This window comes from Solea senegalensis, linkage group LG20, assembly GCF_019176455.1.
Source record: "Solea senegalensis isolate Sse05_10M linkage group LG20, IFAPA_SoseM_1, whole genome shotgun sequence".
In the NCBI taxonomy this organism is placed as follows: Eukaryota; Metazoa; Chordata; class Actinopteri; order Pleuronectiformes; family Soleidae; genus Solea; species Solea senegalensis.
This window is the reverse complement of record NC_058039.1, coordinates 3,665,111-3,685,059: the sequence shown is the minus strand read 5'-3', so window position 1 is coordinate 3,685,059 and position 19,949 is coordinate 3,665,111. Positions and strand designations below refer to the sequence as shown.

General features: G+C 40.7%; 1 protein-coding gene across 3 annotated transcripts in view; it reads left to right on the top strand.

The window, feature by feature from the left end:
- The window catches only part of LOC122786396 (RNA-binding motif, single-stranded-interacting protein 3-like), a 270,501-nt gene that overhangs the window by 41,748 nt on the left and 208,804 nt on the right, over positions 1-19,949 (top strand). For all 3 annotated transcript variants that reach the window (XM_044052679.1, XM_044052680.1, XM_044052678.1), the window contains exon 3: positions 19,417-19,623. In XM_044052679.1, coding sequence (XP_043908614.1) covers positions 19,417-19,623 — 207 coding nt within the window. The remainder of the gene's footprint in view (positions 1-19,416; positions 19,624-19,949) is intronic.

Here is a 19,949-nt window from a genome sequence, read left to right as displayed (position 1 = left end):
TGAACCTAAGAATGTGTAAAATTAAATCTGATCCAGTATCCAAGTAGAACTACTTCCTGATGGAGGGTCAATAGTACTTACGTTAAAGTGGCATTAAATGGACAATGAAGGTCTTTTCATGCTCTAAAACCTCGCCTCACTCGAGTGCTTCTTTAACGGCGGTGACTGTCGACAAAATAGTTGAACACAGGTTTGGAAAAGATAGGAATAGCAGGTTAAACTTACCCATCCTGTTTGTTACCCCCTCTTTTCCCAAGCTCTGCGCCAAAACACTGGAAGTCATAGACAGTAGTGGACGTGGGAATTTTCCCTGCACTTTCTCTGCCCTTTGATAGCGACTCACTTGTTGACTTGCCATTGTTGTCTCTACTTCAGCGGTGTATGCATCTCCGACTTGTTGTCATGACTGTGGCTAAGCACTTCGAAAGCATGGGGTTGGTGCTTGGTTAGGTCGGTTAGTGACAGACAAAAGCCATTATTCCATACAGTCTGAATGAATTGGTTGAGATGGTTTGGTCATGTGCAGAGATAGTGATTATGTTGGATAAAGAATGTTGAAGGAGTAGCCGGTAGCAGGAGGAAAAGTGGAAGACCACAGAGAAGGTTCATGGATGTTGTGAAGGAGGACATGAGGTCATTTGGTGTAACAGGAGAGGACACAAGGGAGAGGACAAGCAGATTATCTGCTGTGGCAGCCCCCGAAAGGGAGAAACCAAAAGAAGAAGTCTTAGTCGTGCTTTTCACCAGCACTTAAGTGTTACGTCCGTTTTATTTCCAGTTAGTAATAATAAAATAGATCATAATGTCTTGGATTCCTTCTTTAAAAGATGCTTTTACAAACTGTGAAATTAAAATTGTGTTAAACCTGACACATGTGCAGAGATGGATATGATAATGTGGCACAATTCATTAAGTGTAAAGGAAAGAATTAGTGGATGCGTCACCCTCTGTCTCACCAAGTGAAGCATTAAAAGGGACGGCCATCTTCAAAATAAAAGCAAAGAAAGTCCTTAGGTTATCACCTCATTAATCTCCTTCATTCTAAAAACGAGTGGACAGTATGAATAATGCTGCCCCCCTAACATGTAATTAATTGTGATCACCCCAGGCTATTGAGACTCCACTTCTCTTTGAAGCGCTTTGCTAAATGACCATTTTTAGGCGATGTCGCACTCTCTGTTTATCGCTCCTTCTTTCCCCCTCGCTCTCCTTCAGTCTTTGGTCATTAACATCTTTATCTTTGTGAAAACACACAGAGCTTCTCCAGGATGATAACTTGTTGCTCTCATTTTCAACCCCTTCAGAATGTAATTAAAGAAGGACTCAGCTGAATCCACATATCCATTATGTCAGAGAAGACCTCAGGCTTTGAATGTGGGTCCCTTATTCTTGCAAGCGTGTCGGAATGGAAGATCTGGATTATAGTAAGAAAGAGTCAAAATAAGGTTTTTATATTAACTGAAATATGGAATAAATGTGCTCGGAATAAGTGTTTAAATGCCATCATATTGTACATTTTTGTACTAAACCTCATCAACCCTTAGTGCTCACGTGGCACGGATCAGGTGTTTATAGGTCACATTTCATTTTCAGGCTTTAAAAATGTGAGTTTTTGTGTCTTCATATGTGTTGTTGAGTCATTTTACATTTTTAGTATGGATTTAAAGAAGTAATAATTGTGCAGAAGTCAAAAAATTAGACCACAAGTGAACTTTGAACAGTGGCATATTTCAAAATGTCACAAATTCAATCCAATTTTAGACATTTTTGCTCCGTTGTGTTTATATAATTGGTGAAAATGATTTTTTTTCTTACAGCCTCTGTATATACTGTACGTTTAAACATAGTAATGTAAAAAAAAGCAGCCGAAATGCTCTGTGCGCTAAGGGTTAATAACTGTGCTTAAAGTCACAAGTACCATATTTAACATCACCATACATTGAAATCATCAGCTTTATCAGCGACATGGGTTATTCTTGTATTCCTGACATCCTCACAGTCTGGTAGAGGCCTTGTGGGAGGAAACAGAACCACACTAAGTGTGCTGATGAATCCTGTCAGTTTGTTTCTAAGCATCCGATGCAGATATGCTGGTGCACTAAGCAGCGCTACTCAAGGGCTTAATTAGACAAATGCTTGTGTATTGTTTACTTTCAGGAATTAGTGAAGTCTGTGTGTGTGTCGATAATGGAATTGGCTGGGAATTTGAATCACTTGGCCCTACCTTCACGCTGCTATAGACCTGATAATGCTTGTCAACACTATTGTTTCCTCTCCCTCCTGTGGAGGCTCTAGTGATGTCAGTGAAGGAAGACACGTCTGCAGCAGTCAGCCAGCGCCTCAGCCAGAGAACTCGGGTTGGACTGTCAATTAATGCCACCTCTCATGCTGGATCAGAATCTACCTGTTGCAGCCACAGTCCTACAGACCACCACCAGCAGGGACTAGCTCCAGCCTTCTCTGACACACATTTAGATACATGGGCTACAATACGATTCAGGGAAGACACTTTCTTATGATGGAACTATATAAATGAGGTCTGCAAGAGTAATCTGTCAACGATTTTCTCAATGAATCGAGTAATCTTTTGGTCCATAAAATGTAAAATGAAGATGTTGTGCTTCTCAAACCTGGAAATGATGATGTTCTCAAATGTCTTGTATTGTCTACAAACCATAAATTATTGAGTTTTAATGGTTTATTTGTTATATGGAGCAAATAAACCAGAAATATTCACATTTAAGAAGCTGAAAAATCAGGAAGCTTGTTTTAATTCTTTAAAAAAAAAAACACTCAAACCGACAATCAAAATAGTTGATGATTAATTTATTATCTAATCCCTAATGCAAATTCAGTTTTCATGTATTAGTTACCATCTCAATACATAACATCTATACACAACCCAATAGAATATAAATATGCACACTTATCTCTTTTTTTATTTCCAATTCAAAACCATAAACATGTGCAACTATACCAGTTCTATAAACAGTTAAACCTAAGCTCATCCATATACCTCTTTTTTAGCTCCATTTCCAAACCACTCCACAATTGCACCCTACGGACTTATATGCACATCCTTATCATTATTGGTAATATAAAACTGCATTTCAGAAACATTTTCCATTATTGTTGTGTGTTCAAGGCAAATAATTAGCTCTTGTTTTTATTACAATAGCAAAGCTGCTTCATCAAACCAATTCATAACTAATTACCAAATTGTATTGGTTAATTGATGCACTCCTAGTCACATACCTGCTTGCATGACTGTGCCAGCTCCTGCCAGGTTCGTTAGAAACCCAACCGACCAACAGCACCTGTTTGATGCAGAAATAGGCAAAGCTCAGGAATTCATTCAGTGGGCGAGGCAGGAATTCAGTCAGCCTAGGGGGCCAGGAATCTGGGCATCCAACACAGTTATGCTTCAGCACTTTTTAATTTGGACTTGGCCTGCCTCAGCCACTGGCCTGTAGCATATCGTTAATGAAAGTCACATTAGGCATCCCTTGTCATCCTTAGTCACCTCCTTCAACCTGTCATGGAATTCAGCACAGTGTTGGAGGACAATATTCTGGGATATATCAAATACAGTTGTCCGTTGGACAGTTACCAGGTCTGTCCGGGGCTTAATGTAACCCTTGCTGTTATGGAAGTCAACCCACAACTCCCAACACAGGAATCCTTGACTTATTAAATCATGATACTGCCATTTGGCTCTCTGATATTATTTCACTTTATTTCTGTGATAAAGATAAACTGCTGTGCTGTTCTTTTGTCCTCTTCTGTGACCCATATCTTAAAAGATTTAAGATGTTTATGCTGCTGTCTTTGTTGCAGAAGCACTTTCTTGAAGACCACAGGCATTTATGCAGGAAAGATTAGACGGGTGTCTTGTTGTGACCTCAGCCTGAAGTGGAGTGCCTATCATAGCCTCTCCTGGTCTGTCTGACCTGTGCTCTTCAGCTATCACTGTGACAGCCATCTCATGTTGCCAACTCGTGAGGTTCCGTGGCTTCGTGTGGACATATTTAGTAAAAGCCATAGTGGTGTTTCTATGATGCAAGTGACTGCACTCTTGGGCCTTGCTGTGCTAAGTGATTTGGCCACACAAGGTCAAATTCCAGAGCTGAAAGCATGCAGCATTTGTTTTTTTGGATGCGGTTTTTTATTCTGTCTCTCATGTTATTTGTTAAAATTCCTGCTTCTGACCTGTCATGCAGTTCTTCTTCTAGAACGTCTTCCATAGCTGTGAGAACAAGAGACAAAGAATCACTAAAATACAAAATTGTGTGATGGAAAAATTAGAGCTGATGTTGATTTAATACAGTTTTCAGTATTAATTAATACTGAATACTATATCAAAATTGGAAAATATTGGTCTGCCCAACTGATGAATCAGTCTAATACATGTTGTGATTGGTCTGTGAGCACATTTTCACCACACACATGTTCTTGTGTGCACCACAAATGATTTTTGGAAAAGAGAAAGGCACAGAATGTAAAATACATATGGATTTTTTTTTTTTAACAATCCACCAATTCATCTGGGTTTTTCCTGGTGCCCCAGTGGACGGTCCAACTATGACAGACAGTCATGTGTGGGGTGACTGAGAGAGGACGGACTGAGAAAATCAATGTGGTGCGTGAAGCTCTCCACTGAAATAAGATTTTACCCGTTTGAAATAGTTAAACAGTATAGGAAATCAATATGCATTGGACAGAGTTGATATTGGGCCAGGCTGCTACAAATAAATCAATGTATGGAAAACACAGTTGTATGTGTATATTGTGCCTGTGTTGCTTTGTGCATCATGTCATTAAGTTTTGACAAATGAACAGTTTTTTGAACTGTTGGGACTCAGATGCTTCTATAGCATGTCATTTTTTTTAAACCTATATCTCTGCATTCATATATAAGCTGTTAAATGAAAGAAGGAAATGTTTGATTGTGCCTCACGGATTGTTTTGGATGACAAAATGGGAAAACAAGACAATTCAGAAGTGTTTTGAGTCAAATGCCTTATTATTACCATATATATTATCTCTCTGTGCACCTACGGGCTCACACAGATGCATACATTCACACATGAACATCAGCTCTATATGGCAGCGAGCGCTTCCATTGTTTCACAGCTCAAGAGGCTACTTATAGATAACATGGTGTGAAATTGTGATTCTAACCTCAACAGTTGCAGCAATACCGCTCTCACTTTTTAGAGGACGCACGCTGCGGGAGGACAGTTTGTGGGAAATGCATCTTGCCACTGAAAACTTTGACCACCAGACATAAACCGAAACCCCAAATGATAGTTTCATGAGAAACTAGGAACTTGGGGGAGACTCTGCAGTTTGGATTTGGAAGCTATTGCTGTATTTTCTGGTGACATAACAGAGATTGATGGCTGAGAAACGCATGAATCATTGCATTTCTCGAGCCGAATCAGTGTTGCTGGACACACCCTCCCTGCTGTTCCCTGATTTATAGTCAGTTTGACCGTTTGCTGAATTCTGCCGCGCATTCGCCAAACCATTTAGGTCCTGAGAGACGCAAGCAGAAGGAGAAAATTCTGTTCATTAGTTGACACCTCATTCTTTTTGTGCGTGACATGATGTTCCCTTAGCGTGATGAACCAACCACCTGATTATCTAGAACACACTGTACTAAGCACAGAAGTATGGAGTTCTGGGATTAAAAAGAGTAAACAATTGCAAAAGGAACCAATTAAAGATATATTTAATATCCGACAATGCACACATGCGTTGCAACGCTGTTGTTTTTAGAAATGGTCAAAAATTCACAGTGTTACACGAGCTTTTCTAAACACATCTTGATAAAGTTTGTCCTGGCTTTTGCCTGCTCTCACTGGTGTGGATGTTGGATAGAAACTGCAGTTCTCTGCATGACGCTTGGCCGCCGCAGTGGTAATGTCTTGACGCAAGTGCCCTGTGATTTGCGTTTGTGACTGTCGTGATGTGCACACAGCATCCTGTCATTTTCTGTTCCAGAGGAGCACATTCTCACGACTGTGGCAGCAGGCAGGAAGTCACGCTCGTGGCACAGAGGACTGTCACTGACACCACGAGCAGCTAATATTCACTGTGCACTCTCAATCACTGCAGGGCTGGCGCATGAGTGCTTGCACTTAATTAACATAATTAAATACTGAATGCACAAAAGTCCAAGTGCCACTGTTGCTTTCCCACACTGCTGCTTTTTAAAGGCTTTGTAATTGCATCTTTCATAATGTTAAGTTGTATCCATCATTTTAACCTAAGGTGTGAAAAACACTAAGGGACTTTTGAGAAACTGAATGTTTTTTGTTTTTTTTAATCCAGACAAATGATTGAAAAAAAAACCCCAGAAACAAATAAAAGCAAGGATAATCAATAACATAAAGGAAAAAAAAAAAACAGATTTAAACTCAACTGAAAACAGAAAAAACAACAACTCCATTGTTCTGCGTCCGAAAGCCAACGAAAGAAATGTGTACTTGTCGAGCCCTACCTCATATTTTCACAATGCCTTTTTAACATATTATATTCCTAACATATTCATATTATTCAGAAAAGTCAGAAAACAATTGTGCCCAGTCGTGGAAAAAGCAGGAACAAGTCTCCAGGGGGCATTTTTTAATCCCTGTATGCATGAAGTCGAATGAACACTAACGTAGCGTAGATTAACGACCTTCTCCTAACTTCAAGATGTTCAGATATTCTTATGTCCTGCCACTTCTCCATCCTCATGTTGTACGACTGTGAAGTAGAGTTGATAAATCTCCTCTCCTGCTTCTCGCAGAGGCGAGATCGGCATGACCAGAAGCGTCTGTCTTCGTTAAGAAGTGCAGCCAAAGATTTGCGCTTGTAACAGCCACGATGTAGTTCTTCTACGGAGCGATTTTCCTTGTCCGTCTTCATTCAACGATGAAAACACACACAGATTCTCGAAGTAGCAGTAACAATATAAAGTAGCCATGTGTTTCCTATGTGACGTATCACCACACCCTAACTTGGAATCGGTTCACAGCGATCAAACAACCCTAATTCAAGTGTGTGGTTTGAATTAGAGCTGAAACGATGAATTGGTGAATCGATTATTAATCAAATACTAAGTTAATTGACAACTATTTTGATAATTGATTAATCGTTTTGAAGATTTTTTTCATGATTTAAACAAGATTTCCGATTGTTTAAGCTTGTTAACTGTGAACTGTGACTTATTTATTTGCTCTGGATAACAAAGAAATCCTTAAAAGGTAATAATTTTGGTTTGTGGACAAAACAAGACATTTGAGAACCTCATCATTTCCACGTTTGACGAACACCAAACAACATTTTTTAAGGTTTTCTGATATTTTATGGACCATTGGAACGATTAATAGAGAAAATAATCGACAGATTAATCGATTATGAAATAATCGTTAGTTGCAGCTCTACCCCCAATACTGTGATTTAATGCATGGAGTGACTTTTTCGTGATTTCCAACTTGTATATTCTGTAAAAAAGTAGATTTTTCCTTTGTTGACTCGACTTGTGCTGGTCACAAATACAAGGAGAGAAAGATTCATAGTGATATGACCTTTTCCATTATGTGTTTTTGAAACTATTGTGTTTTCAATTCAGTAGTGAAGTTAGGTCATTTGTGCACAATGTACACTGATGTACAGTATACCAATTCTACAGTCCTCTCAAAAAAAACGACAGAGAGTATAGCTGTCTAGCTTTTCCCAGGGGGGTGAAGAGCCACTGTTCCAACATGTCCCAGTGTCAGCGGTCCAGAGAAGAGTTGGAATGTGGTCGTGACTCCACATACGTGCCCCGCTATGCTCCACCGGGATGCAGAGTGGCAGGAACACTGTTTTTACACTGCAGTCCCTCACAGCCTGTCTTTTATCAGTCGAGTGGGAGAGAGATAGACGGCAGAGCAGGAGTTAGTGCGTGAGTTATGAGGCATTGTGGAGTCATTTTCCATCACAGTGATTTACAATATAAATAAGGTAAATTTGTGCTTTTAGCAACACGTGAATGAAGACGGCAAAGAACACATTCAGGAAAAAACGAATATTGCAAAATGTTGTAATGCTTGTCAGAGAGGTTGGTATTGCAAAAGATAAATTCAATCAACCGCAATGGAAACAAATCATCTTCTGTAACGTGGTCTGTTGTGGTTTAATGCCATATGCCTGCAAATCAAGACACATTTATCACTACTATCATTAACAAATTCACTCACTCTTGAGTGGCTCACTCTTGAAATAAACGATGAGATTTCATACCAGAGTATTCAAAGATTAAAGGCCATCTTTTATCCTTTTCAAACATCTGAAGTCAATGCGTCCTTCAGTGTTTTCTCTACCTAACCCTCAGGAGAGGAAAACAATGTTTGCTTGTGTCCTAGAAATCCTTTTACCTGTTTCTCACTGAGGAAGAGTAGGATCGTGAGTGCTTGATACAACTCGTAACCATCGTAGATTTATGTTTTCTTTACCTCGCAGATAATTGCCGTTTCTCTTTTACCGGGAATCGAAACAAAGCCCCACATTTAATAACGTGTGGGTTCATAACGGCCCCTCTCATCTCAGCGAGTCACGCCGCAGAGGGCGGCCTCATACGGTCAACTCGCACAAAACTGTGCTCGTGTCAAAACTGTACTTTTCTCATTGAATCGAAGAGAGAGAGAAGACTTTATTGAATTGAAAAAAAAAAAAAATTATAACGTCATGTGGAGACGGGGTGCAGAGAAAATAGACTTTTATCAAGAAGTGTTGTTATTACATTGTTCTCTGACTTGGCTGCAACTTGGTTAGTTTTCCTGTGTTCTTGTCTTAATTCTTCATTTCCAGCCTCCGCGGGGAGCTGACGAAGACAACAAAGCAGAAATAGTGGGTTTTGAACCTGAGAAGAGGAAAGAGCAACTGTACGGAGCCTTTAGTGTTGTCTTATCCTGTGACTCGAAAACTTTTACTGCTTGACTTTGTGTGTGTCAGTACGCGTAGTTTCTAGTTACGCCTTAAAACCTAAGGTGTGTTTAAAACGGAGTATGCACCCCCCTGATGCACCGTATGGTTCATAATGCCTGACAGATGTGCATGATGGAGAGCGGTATCAGGTTTTTCCAGGTGAAAACGAAGGATGAGGTGCAGAAAAAGCTGTGGCAGTGTAGACAGCTGGGGTCCAGCAGTCAGGGCCCATCTGGAGAGAACACAGGTCAAGGACAATGCAGAAGTAGAGGGAGAAAACTGGAACATAGGCCCTTCTCATTGGCCCCTGTTTTCTTTCTTTAGCATTTTTAACACAAAAATTAGCTGTGGATGTTTTTAACCCGGGTATACCCGGGTTAAAAATGCAATTAACACTCTTCCCATTGGTTGTTCTGCCCCGTGGTGATTTTTCACCCCGTCTCACCTGTGTGTGAAATGTTAAACAGTGCACTAAAAATAAAATGAGTCAGAGAACGAAGAAAACCAGAAAAATGCAACGGAGCTCAAAGACGGAGACTAAACAGTTTTGAGGTGCTAATAAAATGATGAATAAAAAAATATTGTATTTCAGTATTGAGTGCTGTATTAAGTGGTAAATAAAAAACATTCATGGCTAAGAGCTATGCTAAAGGCCGGAAAATGGACGCATGTCTTAACTAATGATGTGGAATTTGCATCGTTGCCAAAAATGAAACTGACGTCTCGTGTTCCCGCAAATGCTTATTGGAGCCAAAGCTGATAAAAACCTCACTTGACCTGGGAGTGAATGTCAATTAAACACATTCCCACTGGTCAAAAAGCTGTTCAAACGGTCAGTGGGAAATGGATTATTTCTTTTCCTTTCTTCTTCTAATAATAATTTCTGGCAGGCTGTACACTGAGAGATGTTATGCTGCCCTCCACACCGTCCGAAACATTCTCTTCTTTCTTTCTTCCATCCTCAGACACTCACTCCTCAGACACAGATGAATTTAAACCACTATAAAAATAAACGGCCTGTCATGGAAGACTCTGCGTCACCCGTCAGCCTGTTGTCCTCATGTCCTCTCATCCTGTTCACCCTCTTCTCTCCTCTCTCTTCTTTTTCCCCTTCTTCTAATGTTGAGCTGATGGGGACGGAGCCATTAATCTGCGAAACACATACTTAATCCCTACACTTAACTGTTGACTCCGGAGCGTTACATGCCGTTTTGTTGTGATTAATTGTGATGGCCTGTATGCATGTTTATAGAACAACAATTGCAGCACAATCGGAATAATGTGATTAAAAATATACGCCAAGATAAAATTAGCATTTTCGTGAAGAGCCGACACATGCAAGTGAACAAACATAATTTATTTGTAAAGTTGAAAGTTTAATAAAACAATTTCCTTTTCTAGTATTTGAATATATCACTTAGTGATCTGCTGGTACCGACCACCCACCGCCTAATTTGCCTGGCAACAGTTGAATAAGGGGACTAGGGGCACTTATTTTTTTCCACTTACAGCACTGACGGACCTGGAGTTACGTAGTGATCGTGCAGTGCTATTTTTGCATGATGTAGGTGTTTTAATGGTAACAAGTTTGCTGGACTCATGCAGAGGCCTCAGGCAATCACAGGTGACCACAGTTTATAGAGTGGCACAAGTGGAGAGAGAGAGAGAGGGAGAGAGGGAGAGAGTGAGGGAGCGAAAGGTGGAAAGACACACTAAGACAAAGAGAGAGGGGGACAAAGGCAGACAGTGACAGAGTGAGGTGAACAGACAAAGTGATGGCTCCAGAGAAGTGGGTGTATAAAAAGCATACGTAAGAAGAGGACTAAAATGTCAGTGTGGAAACATTTGTCTGGGTGTGTGAGCCACTCAGACACAGCTCTCCTGCCACAGTGGATAAACACCTGTGGTCATAGTTCAGCGGCAGACATTAACAGCCTTTCTCAGTTGAAGTACATCCTGGATTGCTGTATATTTTTGCTGGAAACTTCCACTGACGGAGTTGATGGAAGGTTCTGATGCCTTCGGGGGCCTGGCATCCCCCTCTGTTTGTCTCTCATGTGTCTTTTAAACATGATATCTTAACCACACAAAACACAGTTTACACAGCCTTAACTGTAGATATAGATACATATAGACAGACAGACAGACAGACAAATGTATATTTTTATCAGTGTAGAAAAAAGCTGTGAAGACTGAAACTGCTGGAAAGTTATTTATTGATTTATAAATAACAGTTTTCTCATTTTTACCTGGAACCCTGGAGACCCTTGATACTTTTAAATCCTCCCTCAAAACCCACTTCTTCTCTCTGGCGTTTCATAAATGAGCACATGCAAATTTCAAGTGTTATTGTTTTTACTGATTACTGTAATTGTATTGTTTCTATTCTCATCTATGTATCTTTTTGTAACCTGTGCCCCGTTCTGTAGCACTTTGGTCGACTAGTAATAAAGTTTGAATTGAGTTGAGTTGGGAATCTAGCCAAACAGACCCAAGGAGAACCAGAACTGGCAGTAGCAGGATGATGTGTTCTCAGTTCTGAGCAGCATGGGTTGAAAACAGCAGATATTAGATAGATGGTCAGACTTTTCTAAAATCTGGATAGGCTGAATATCAACACAATCTAATCTATCCTTCCACCAGATCCTGCCTTGCAGCATGAAGTCTTTCTTTCCCCCCTGAAGTACCCCTGTGTAAATATTTATGTCCCCTCTCTTCAGAGGGGGCGGATGGTTCATCTTCTTGTTAGTACAAGCATAGTGGGAGATTGACGGAGGGTAGTGGTAATAGGGGCACAGCCTGCCAACCCGTTGGGTACGTGCGTTTGGGGTGGTATTGAAAACGGGACACTTAACATAAAGTGAATAAGTGAATAAGTAAATAAAGTTTGGCTGTTGGTAAGATTAGCCCCTATGTCTCTCCCTTTATTTGCCATAGATGTCAAGATGCAAAAGTTGCTGGCTCTACATCCGCTTAACAGCGGCAGCCCCCGGGCCCACGGTTCATCAGAGCATAAACATGTGTCAGACCAAGGAAAATATTTGGAGAGGGGGATAACAGACACATCAAGTTTTGAGGTTTACTCAGAACTCCAAGTGTGGAAGGGTCATATTATTGTTCGTGAAAGTTCTCAGAGGTCAAAGACTCACTCTGTAAATGCATTTCTTATGCTACACCTCAGGAAACTCTTTCTTACATAATTTACTATAAAAAGAAATGAATGTAAACAGTGTATTGTGCTATAGATTACCGTGAAATCGAAACACATTGTTTATTCTGTATCATCTCTTGGGACTAGAGTGAAGAGATATACAGTAATCACAGCAGTTTGTATGAGGACTCCCATCAATAGGGATCTCACAGTCACACCGTAGTAGGTGCGGGAATCTAAACAGTGCACCCTACACTTAAAACCCTGAGTACTGTACTTTACTGTTGTGGAAGTGGCTGTCAGCCAATGTGTGTATAACGTCAAACCCCTGACCCAGTTACTGTGGTGACCACCTACTCCTCGTCTCGTAAGACTCTCAATGTGGATCGTAAAGAGGTAGAGGGTTTTCTAGAAGAGGCCAATAGGGAAAAGCAAAGTGTGTGGTGTTGGCTTTGTCCTGGTGGTAGTGAGCATGGAGGCCCAGAGGGTAACTCCTCACCTAGTCACGCCTCTTTTTTTAAGCGAGAGCAGCCTGAAACGTGTCAGAGTTCTCACGCACCAAAATCCAGACATTCCATGCAGCTGTGTTGCCTGGATTGTACTTGAACTTGGTCCTTGAGTGTGAATAAGGGCTGGATTTCATGGCGACACCCACACACTGTTGTACCTCCGTTTGCCTTGTTTTGCCTGGAGTGACAGTCGGAGCCTTGAATGCTTGTCGGCAGAAAGGTGACATGTGTGAGGGGATGAGGATTCGGCAAAAAGGCAGCGGATGGTACAGAGGAGGCCATTTCATGCAACACGGCTTCCGGGAAGTCTGTCATCAGAGATGCCAAAGGAAAGCTGTATCTCCCTCATAGCCTGGCAAACAGAGCACCGAGGCGTGGAGGGCCCTCTAGAAGACAATATCCCCTAACTAATACCATCTGGGATGACTTTCCTGGTCTCAGTGTTAAAGCCTCTCACCCTTAAACCATCATTTCAAAAATACACTGGCAATTGGTTATTCACTTTTTTGCTGTCATGTTTTGAGGGACTCCATTTTTGTCCATTTAATAGCTTTTTGAGTGAAACACAGTTTAGCACCACTGTTATTCTGCACGTGTGAGATGGGTAAATGGATATTACACAGAGAGGAGAAGTGTCCTCTTTGGCAGCACTCCCTCTTTTTTGGAAAATAAAAAGGATTGGCACAGATGAAGGATAATCTGGCCAACAGAAGATCAGGGCATATTGATTTGGATTTTTGTTGTGGGGAATCACCATTTTTGCCATTTTTGCACTACTTTTTTATATATATATATATATATATATATATATATATATATATATATATATATATATATATATACACTTGTTTATTTTTTCTTGAATCATAGTTTACAGTAGCTACCTCACAATTCAATGCTGTGTTGTTGTTTTTTTTCAAAATGTTGTTGCCAGTTTCACTGCTGTGTTTTCTGTGCAATGACAATAAAAGGAAGTCTAAGTCTAATGTACCTGTGTATGAAACAACAGTTGGAGTGGGACTCTGAATGTCTCGATGAACAGCAACATGCACACGAGACACGTGTCTATTAGTCGTAATGCTTTGTTGTACACCTTGAGATTAAAGGTTACACCTGAGATCAATTTTGATAACTTCACAAATAAAAAATAAACATTTCCAACTGTTGCCTTAGCGGATTTGATTCATCCTCCTCCAAGGAAGTCAATATACCAAGAGCAAACCATAGAAGTATAGAGTTCTGCAGAGCCATAAATACGTGTATTCATGTTGAACTTTATGTAACACAAAAGCATCCTGACGTCTCAGCAATAGGCCACAGTTTGCCTCCTCGACGATTTACCGCTGTGGTATAGATTTCTCGGTGGAAATATGTCCTGCGAAGCAAGGAACGGTTACGTGTGACCGTATTATTCCTTAGAGGGAACCTCATGGGGAGGTTTCATCATAGTTATGAGGTCACAGAGTGCTCACAGAGAAATAAGCCATGTTTTTCTTCTTCGCAGTGCAAGAGTCATTCGACAGGTCAGTTTTACTTTGATCACCTTCATAAACAAAAACAAAAAAAACAACCTATAATCGCAGCTATTCAAGTTATTAAAAGATTAGGAAAGATTTTGATGGTTCGCTTACCTGTAAACATTAAGAACTCATTCACACACTGCATCAGTAGCATCGATGCAGCATTACTTGCACAGGTTTGGCAGCAGAAGCATTTGTTTTTACAAGATAATATGATATATTATAATATATAATACATTTATAATTTATATGTTCTCAATGGGAAAGGAGGAGAGGATGTTGCAACATCATGCAATGTACATTTTTGTTTTAAAATACAAATATTTTCCCTCTGGCTAGTGAAATGAATCGTGTACATTTCTTTCTTCTCATCTTGGAGCAGCTCACAACCATGTCATTCTTGTGAATTTCTGTTGGCTGACGCGAGTAGGCTATGATTCTACTTGAAGCTTCGTATTGATTTTGTTTGTATTTGCACTGGTGTAATGTGCCATTTGAAGTCAATTTTCCCACCAGCGGAGGTTACATACGGTTGCTTTATTTCACCGCGGCGTAAAGGAGCCCTGTGGTTACAGTTCATCTGCGCAGTTCACTTCCCACCCACTTCATTTAATGATAAATATGCATTAGTCATCTGAAAAATAATGAAGAGGTTCACCTGTGGAAAAGAAAATCAACCTTTTTTGCTCCGTCTGAATTACAGTGAGGTTGAGGTGACTCCTGGTTTGATATCCTCCATTGCAGCACATTATGTAAGGAAACCACTCTCACATAGGAGCAAAATGCACAAGTTCTGTAATTCGCAGAGGGCAATCCTTTGACACCCTTAACTGCACAGTGTCACCAGGGAGAGAGAGAAGGAAATCACTTAACCGGTGAAAAATGGACTCAGGAGAGGTGCTGTATGCTTTGGTTCATTGCAGGGTATTAATGGAGCCACAACTTCCCCTCACTTTTTCATATCTGAAGGTGAAGCATTATCCAGCCGCCACTTGCATGTTTAGCAACAAATGGTGCTGATAATGTCTTGGCTTGCTAAAGCACTTTCATTTCTCTTCTATGGTGACCTAAATGAACATCTTGTAGCAGGAAAATAAGCCGCACGCCCTCTATTTGTGGCATGTATTATGATTAAAGGTTAACATGCTCCAAGAGATATTAATGTGCAATACGGTGGAGCAGGGCAGTGGTGCCGTTTGTAAAGGTTTCAGAACACATTGAAAGAGTCTGCCTGGTTCCTTTTGCACCCTCCTTGAAATGTAGAATACAAATATAGATTAAATAAAACATATATTGTATAGAGACATTTGTTTTTGTTCTTAAAGGTTCCGTGTTTAAAAAATACTATCACTCAGTGAACACACAGGTAATGTTTGTAATAACGTCGTAAGTTTCTGCTTCAAAATGCACAACTCAAGCACACATGGCTGTGCGAGATACTCAAACTAACACCAAACAATTTTATGTTTTGAAAATGCATTCCATCTGCTGATTGAACTTAGTTTTTTGGTTAGTTAACAGGAAGTTTTCCCTTTTCCTTGGTAATCTGTTTGGTCGTGTATCTTCCACTTTCCAACTGTCGCCTGATGTTATGTGATGACGTGCCTTATCAGCTGTTATCGCAGAGGCATTGTCTTTTCCGAATGTATGAATGAATGCCTTCCGCGGAATGGGCAGATGCTTCCATACGCGCGAAAATAGAACATCAGAAAGAATGCGACAAACAAACAGAACAGAAAACTTAAAATCAGCTCTTTCAGGCCATTGCAAATGACAGAATCAAATAATGAATTACATAAAGACCTGACAGCAGGAGGTGTGGTCGACCCGTCAAAACTGACAGGCAGATAATGCACATCACCACCTAACGTCAGGTGACACTTCTAAAGAAGGTGGAGGATTACCTGGTTAATAAGGTAAAGGAAAACAAACCAAAAAACTAAGACCAAAGTCATAATACACTTACACAACCATTCCAAAATGTTACACTTGAACGTGAACTGCATGTCAAGAGCCACCAATCTCCCGAAATGTCCTTAGAAACCTTTCTGCCAAAAGTAGAATTTAAATACAAGAGCATACACACACACAAATGATAATCTAAAATGAATATTAATTTCCTTATCATGTGATATACCATTGTTGCAAAAGATAAAAAAGGAAAACAATGGCGGGAGTAGACGCACACATCTGTTTGCCTTCATGTAAATCATTCCCTCCTCAGAGCAGAAAAGGCCGCGTGTAACCCGATCCAATTGGCCCACATATAAAATGAAGAAATATGGGCAGAGCGTTGCTCTGTGACGAGCCGCTGAAAGTCTGTGACATGGAGTTGAGTATGGGCAACAATCACGCATTCCACACGAGGAATGCCGAGACCCTTTCAGTGTTAAAACATGTGATATGAGGAGCCAATGTCTTGTCACTCGTGCAGTTTATACCATATCTCTGCTGTTATAACAGGCCCTTAAACACAACACCGCTGCACACATGTACCACATCCAAATGCCCCCTTATTGGCTGAATAATCCTTGTTTATGAGGCCAATAGAGGTTGAGGTATAGCTGGGAGCGGCACTTAAACTCCATGAACTGGTGAACAGTGGCGTTTAAGTAGCGACTCTGGCCATGTAGCTTAATGTACCACTACAAGGGCCTGTCCCTTCCCTTCTGGCTTTTACATAGTCTGTGTAATAGCTTGGGGTCTTTCTTTAGCTCTTGATAGCTCGCATCAGTGAGGCATAGCTGTAAATGCTGTTGTGTGCTCAGTACAATAGATCCTACATATATATGTACTGTATATATATATTTTTTTATATATATTTTTTTATATATATATATATGTATATATATATATATATATATATGCATATATACGCTTTGGTACAATAAGGTATGTATTTTTTGTGGTTTTAGGCTCAGGGCTGCAACATAATTCGATTAATCGATTATGATTCAGTTGCTAAACGAATTGTTAACTATTTTTGATAAATGGAATAATCAGTTTGAGTGTTTTTTTCAGCTTCTCAATGTGAATATTTCTGGTTTCTTTGCTCCATATTACAAAGAAATCACAGAAACTGAATAATTGATTGGAAGTTTGTGGACAAAACTCGACATTCGAGAACATCCTCATTTCCAGGTTTGAGAAACACTTCATTTTCATTTTACACATCAAAGAAGTACTCCATTAAGCGAGAAAGTAATCTACAGATGAATCTATTATGAAAATAATCGTCAGTTGCAGCCCCAGTATGGGCGGGGTGGAGCTAGACCAGCTCCCTTGCGATTGGTGTTTTTTCAACACTTTGTAATTCTCATACAAACAGTCACAAAAGACAAAAGAGCTGCTGGATGTCCTCCATTGTCATCGCATCGGTGCGACACCATGCTACGTATTTTACAGCCCACACCCTGCGTAATGGTACTGTTCTCGGTGGAAGCGCAAGCCTGACTCCGGTCTTTACCATTCCAAACCGTACTGTACCAAACCCAACCATACCACGATGGAAACACAGCATATGAGACTCAACTCAGTCACTCCGCTTCAAATGTAATTGATTAGAGAATTTAGCAGACATAAAAACAACAGAGCTGGTGGTGCCCTGAATCTTTTGCACCTTATTTTTCAAAACCTGGTGATTCATAATCAGTGCTTCACATATTTGTCTTTTTTTTTCCCAGGTCCTGTGGTTTTATTACGCCAGTGGGCCTCTTTCATATTCCTCTATTGACTTGTGCTGTTCTGTATAAATGTGCCTATCCTGCTCTGGGGGAAAGCTGCCTCCCTCTGTTTTATATTAACTCTAAACCCGTCATTATAGATTCTATGTATTATGCTGCACTTTGTCTTATGCTTTCTGCCTCTGGTTATTTTGTGATGAAGAATACAGAATTGGCAGGCGCTCTGGCAGCTGTGCGTCTGCAATGTTGCTATTGCTCTCCCTCACTTTCCCCCCGTGTGGGACGGCCTCTGACCTCAGTGAAAATCCTACAGGGCCTAAAGGGGACTGTAAATGCTCACGACTGATGAACATCTGGGCTTTATTCAAGGTGTTTGTCTTTCCTCTGCACACCATACGCATATGAAAATTGAATCACTGCAAAATGGTCTACAGATTGCATGGTATTTCATGAAATTCCTAATCGACAGGATCAGAGCAGCATGATTTATTTATTATACCTTTTTATCCGTTAAAAAATGATTAGGAATGACTCTATACCTTGTTTTCCTGATACCACTACCGATAAAACAGCCTTGATTATCAACCGATGCTGACAATCATCAGATTACGCTTGTTTTTCCACTTGTGTCTGATAAATAAAGTCCCTATAGCTCACATAATCACTGCAGCTTGGCAGAAATCTTCATCCATCACTCACATTGAGAGGTTGGTGGTGCACGTCTCTTTACATGCAGTGCTTAGCCGTGCATGTATGGGATACTGTATGTAGGGTTTTTGTATGGTATCAGAATTGATGTTTTTATTTTTTCCCATATATGATACAGTGATTTTGACCAGTGTCGGACTGACACTGAATATTGTATTGACTCGTTCCTAGAAATAATCCATTTTTGTATGAAAAATGTGGTGTTAATCACATGAATTAATTTTCTAGAGTATGTAGAGCACTGTTATAAACTATTACAGCATTTATCCTCCTGTTAAAGTGCCTTGGATTGGCGTCTAACGCCCTGAATGTACTTGACTTTTTTTCTGCACTCCAGTAGCTCTGACAGCCCAGGTAACCCATCTCAGAGCATCATAATCCCAGCCTGTCAGCACGTTCAGCCCTGTGCTTTCTCGACCCTGTTGATACCCTGTATAAAATGCCACACCAGGGCGCCCATTGCCAGACTGTAATCCAAGCATCCTATCAAACCAATCAGCACTTTTCTAGCAGGAACGCATTTGGAGCGTGACAGGAGGGCAGTTGTTTCACAACATCTGGTGTTCTGGGAGGAAAAAAAAAGGGAGGGGAGAAAGTGAGGAGAAAGTGTGAGAACAATCTTGACGCTGGTATGGAGATTTTAGATCTGCTTTCTCTTTCGATACAGGTCAGTGAGCGGGCAGTCACTTGTCAGTGCCTGCCCACTGCAGAGCGGAGGCTGCTCACAGTTATGCTAATCATATTCTTGTTGGTAACATTTGTCACTGCACTCCCCCACAGTCTTTTTTACTCTTTCCCATATGCTAACCTCCTTTCTTTCTTCTGTTCCCCAACCGTCTGGCCCCCTTCTTACCATTTCCCTTGTTTCTACCCTTCCTTTGCATTAGCCCAGTGCTGCGGTGAGAGGTTACCACAGCAGTAAGGCCTCGGCCATGAGCTCCAGCGTCTGCTCCGGTTGGACCCCTGGTAGCGGTGTGGGCCAAGGAGCTTGGAGTAGCCCCTCCATCACCCATGCAAGCGTGCCACAACAACACCCACATCACCACCATCAGTCCACGCTCACAAGCTACACCTACTGCCCCGCCCATACAACTGTGAGTTCAGTTTTGTTTCCTTTTCATGATCACATGATGTGTCTCTCTCTTTTAGTTGATTTCCTCTCTGTCTGTCTTACTTATTATTTCTAATCACTCACACCCTGGGGTCCATTGATGGCTGTTGCTATCTTCTCCTACCCCTCCTTTTTCAATCTTCCTTTAAAATCTCCCCTTTTTCCCTACACTCCATCCTACTGTACAGTATATCTCTTCCGCTGCCATCTCTTTGTTCCCTTTCTGTCTCTCTCTCTCCTCTGTAACATAATTTGTTTTCTTTCATCCATCGTCTGCATCGACAGCGTAACGAGAGACTAATTGAGGCT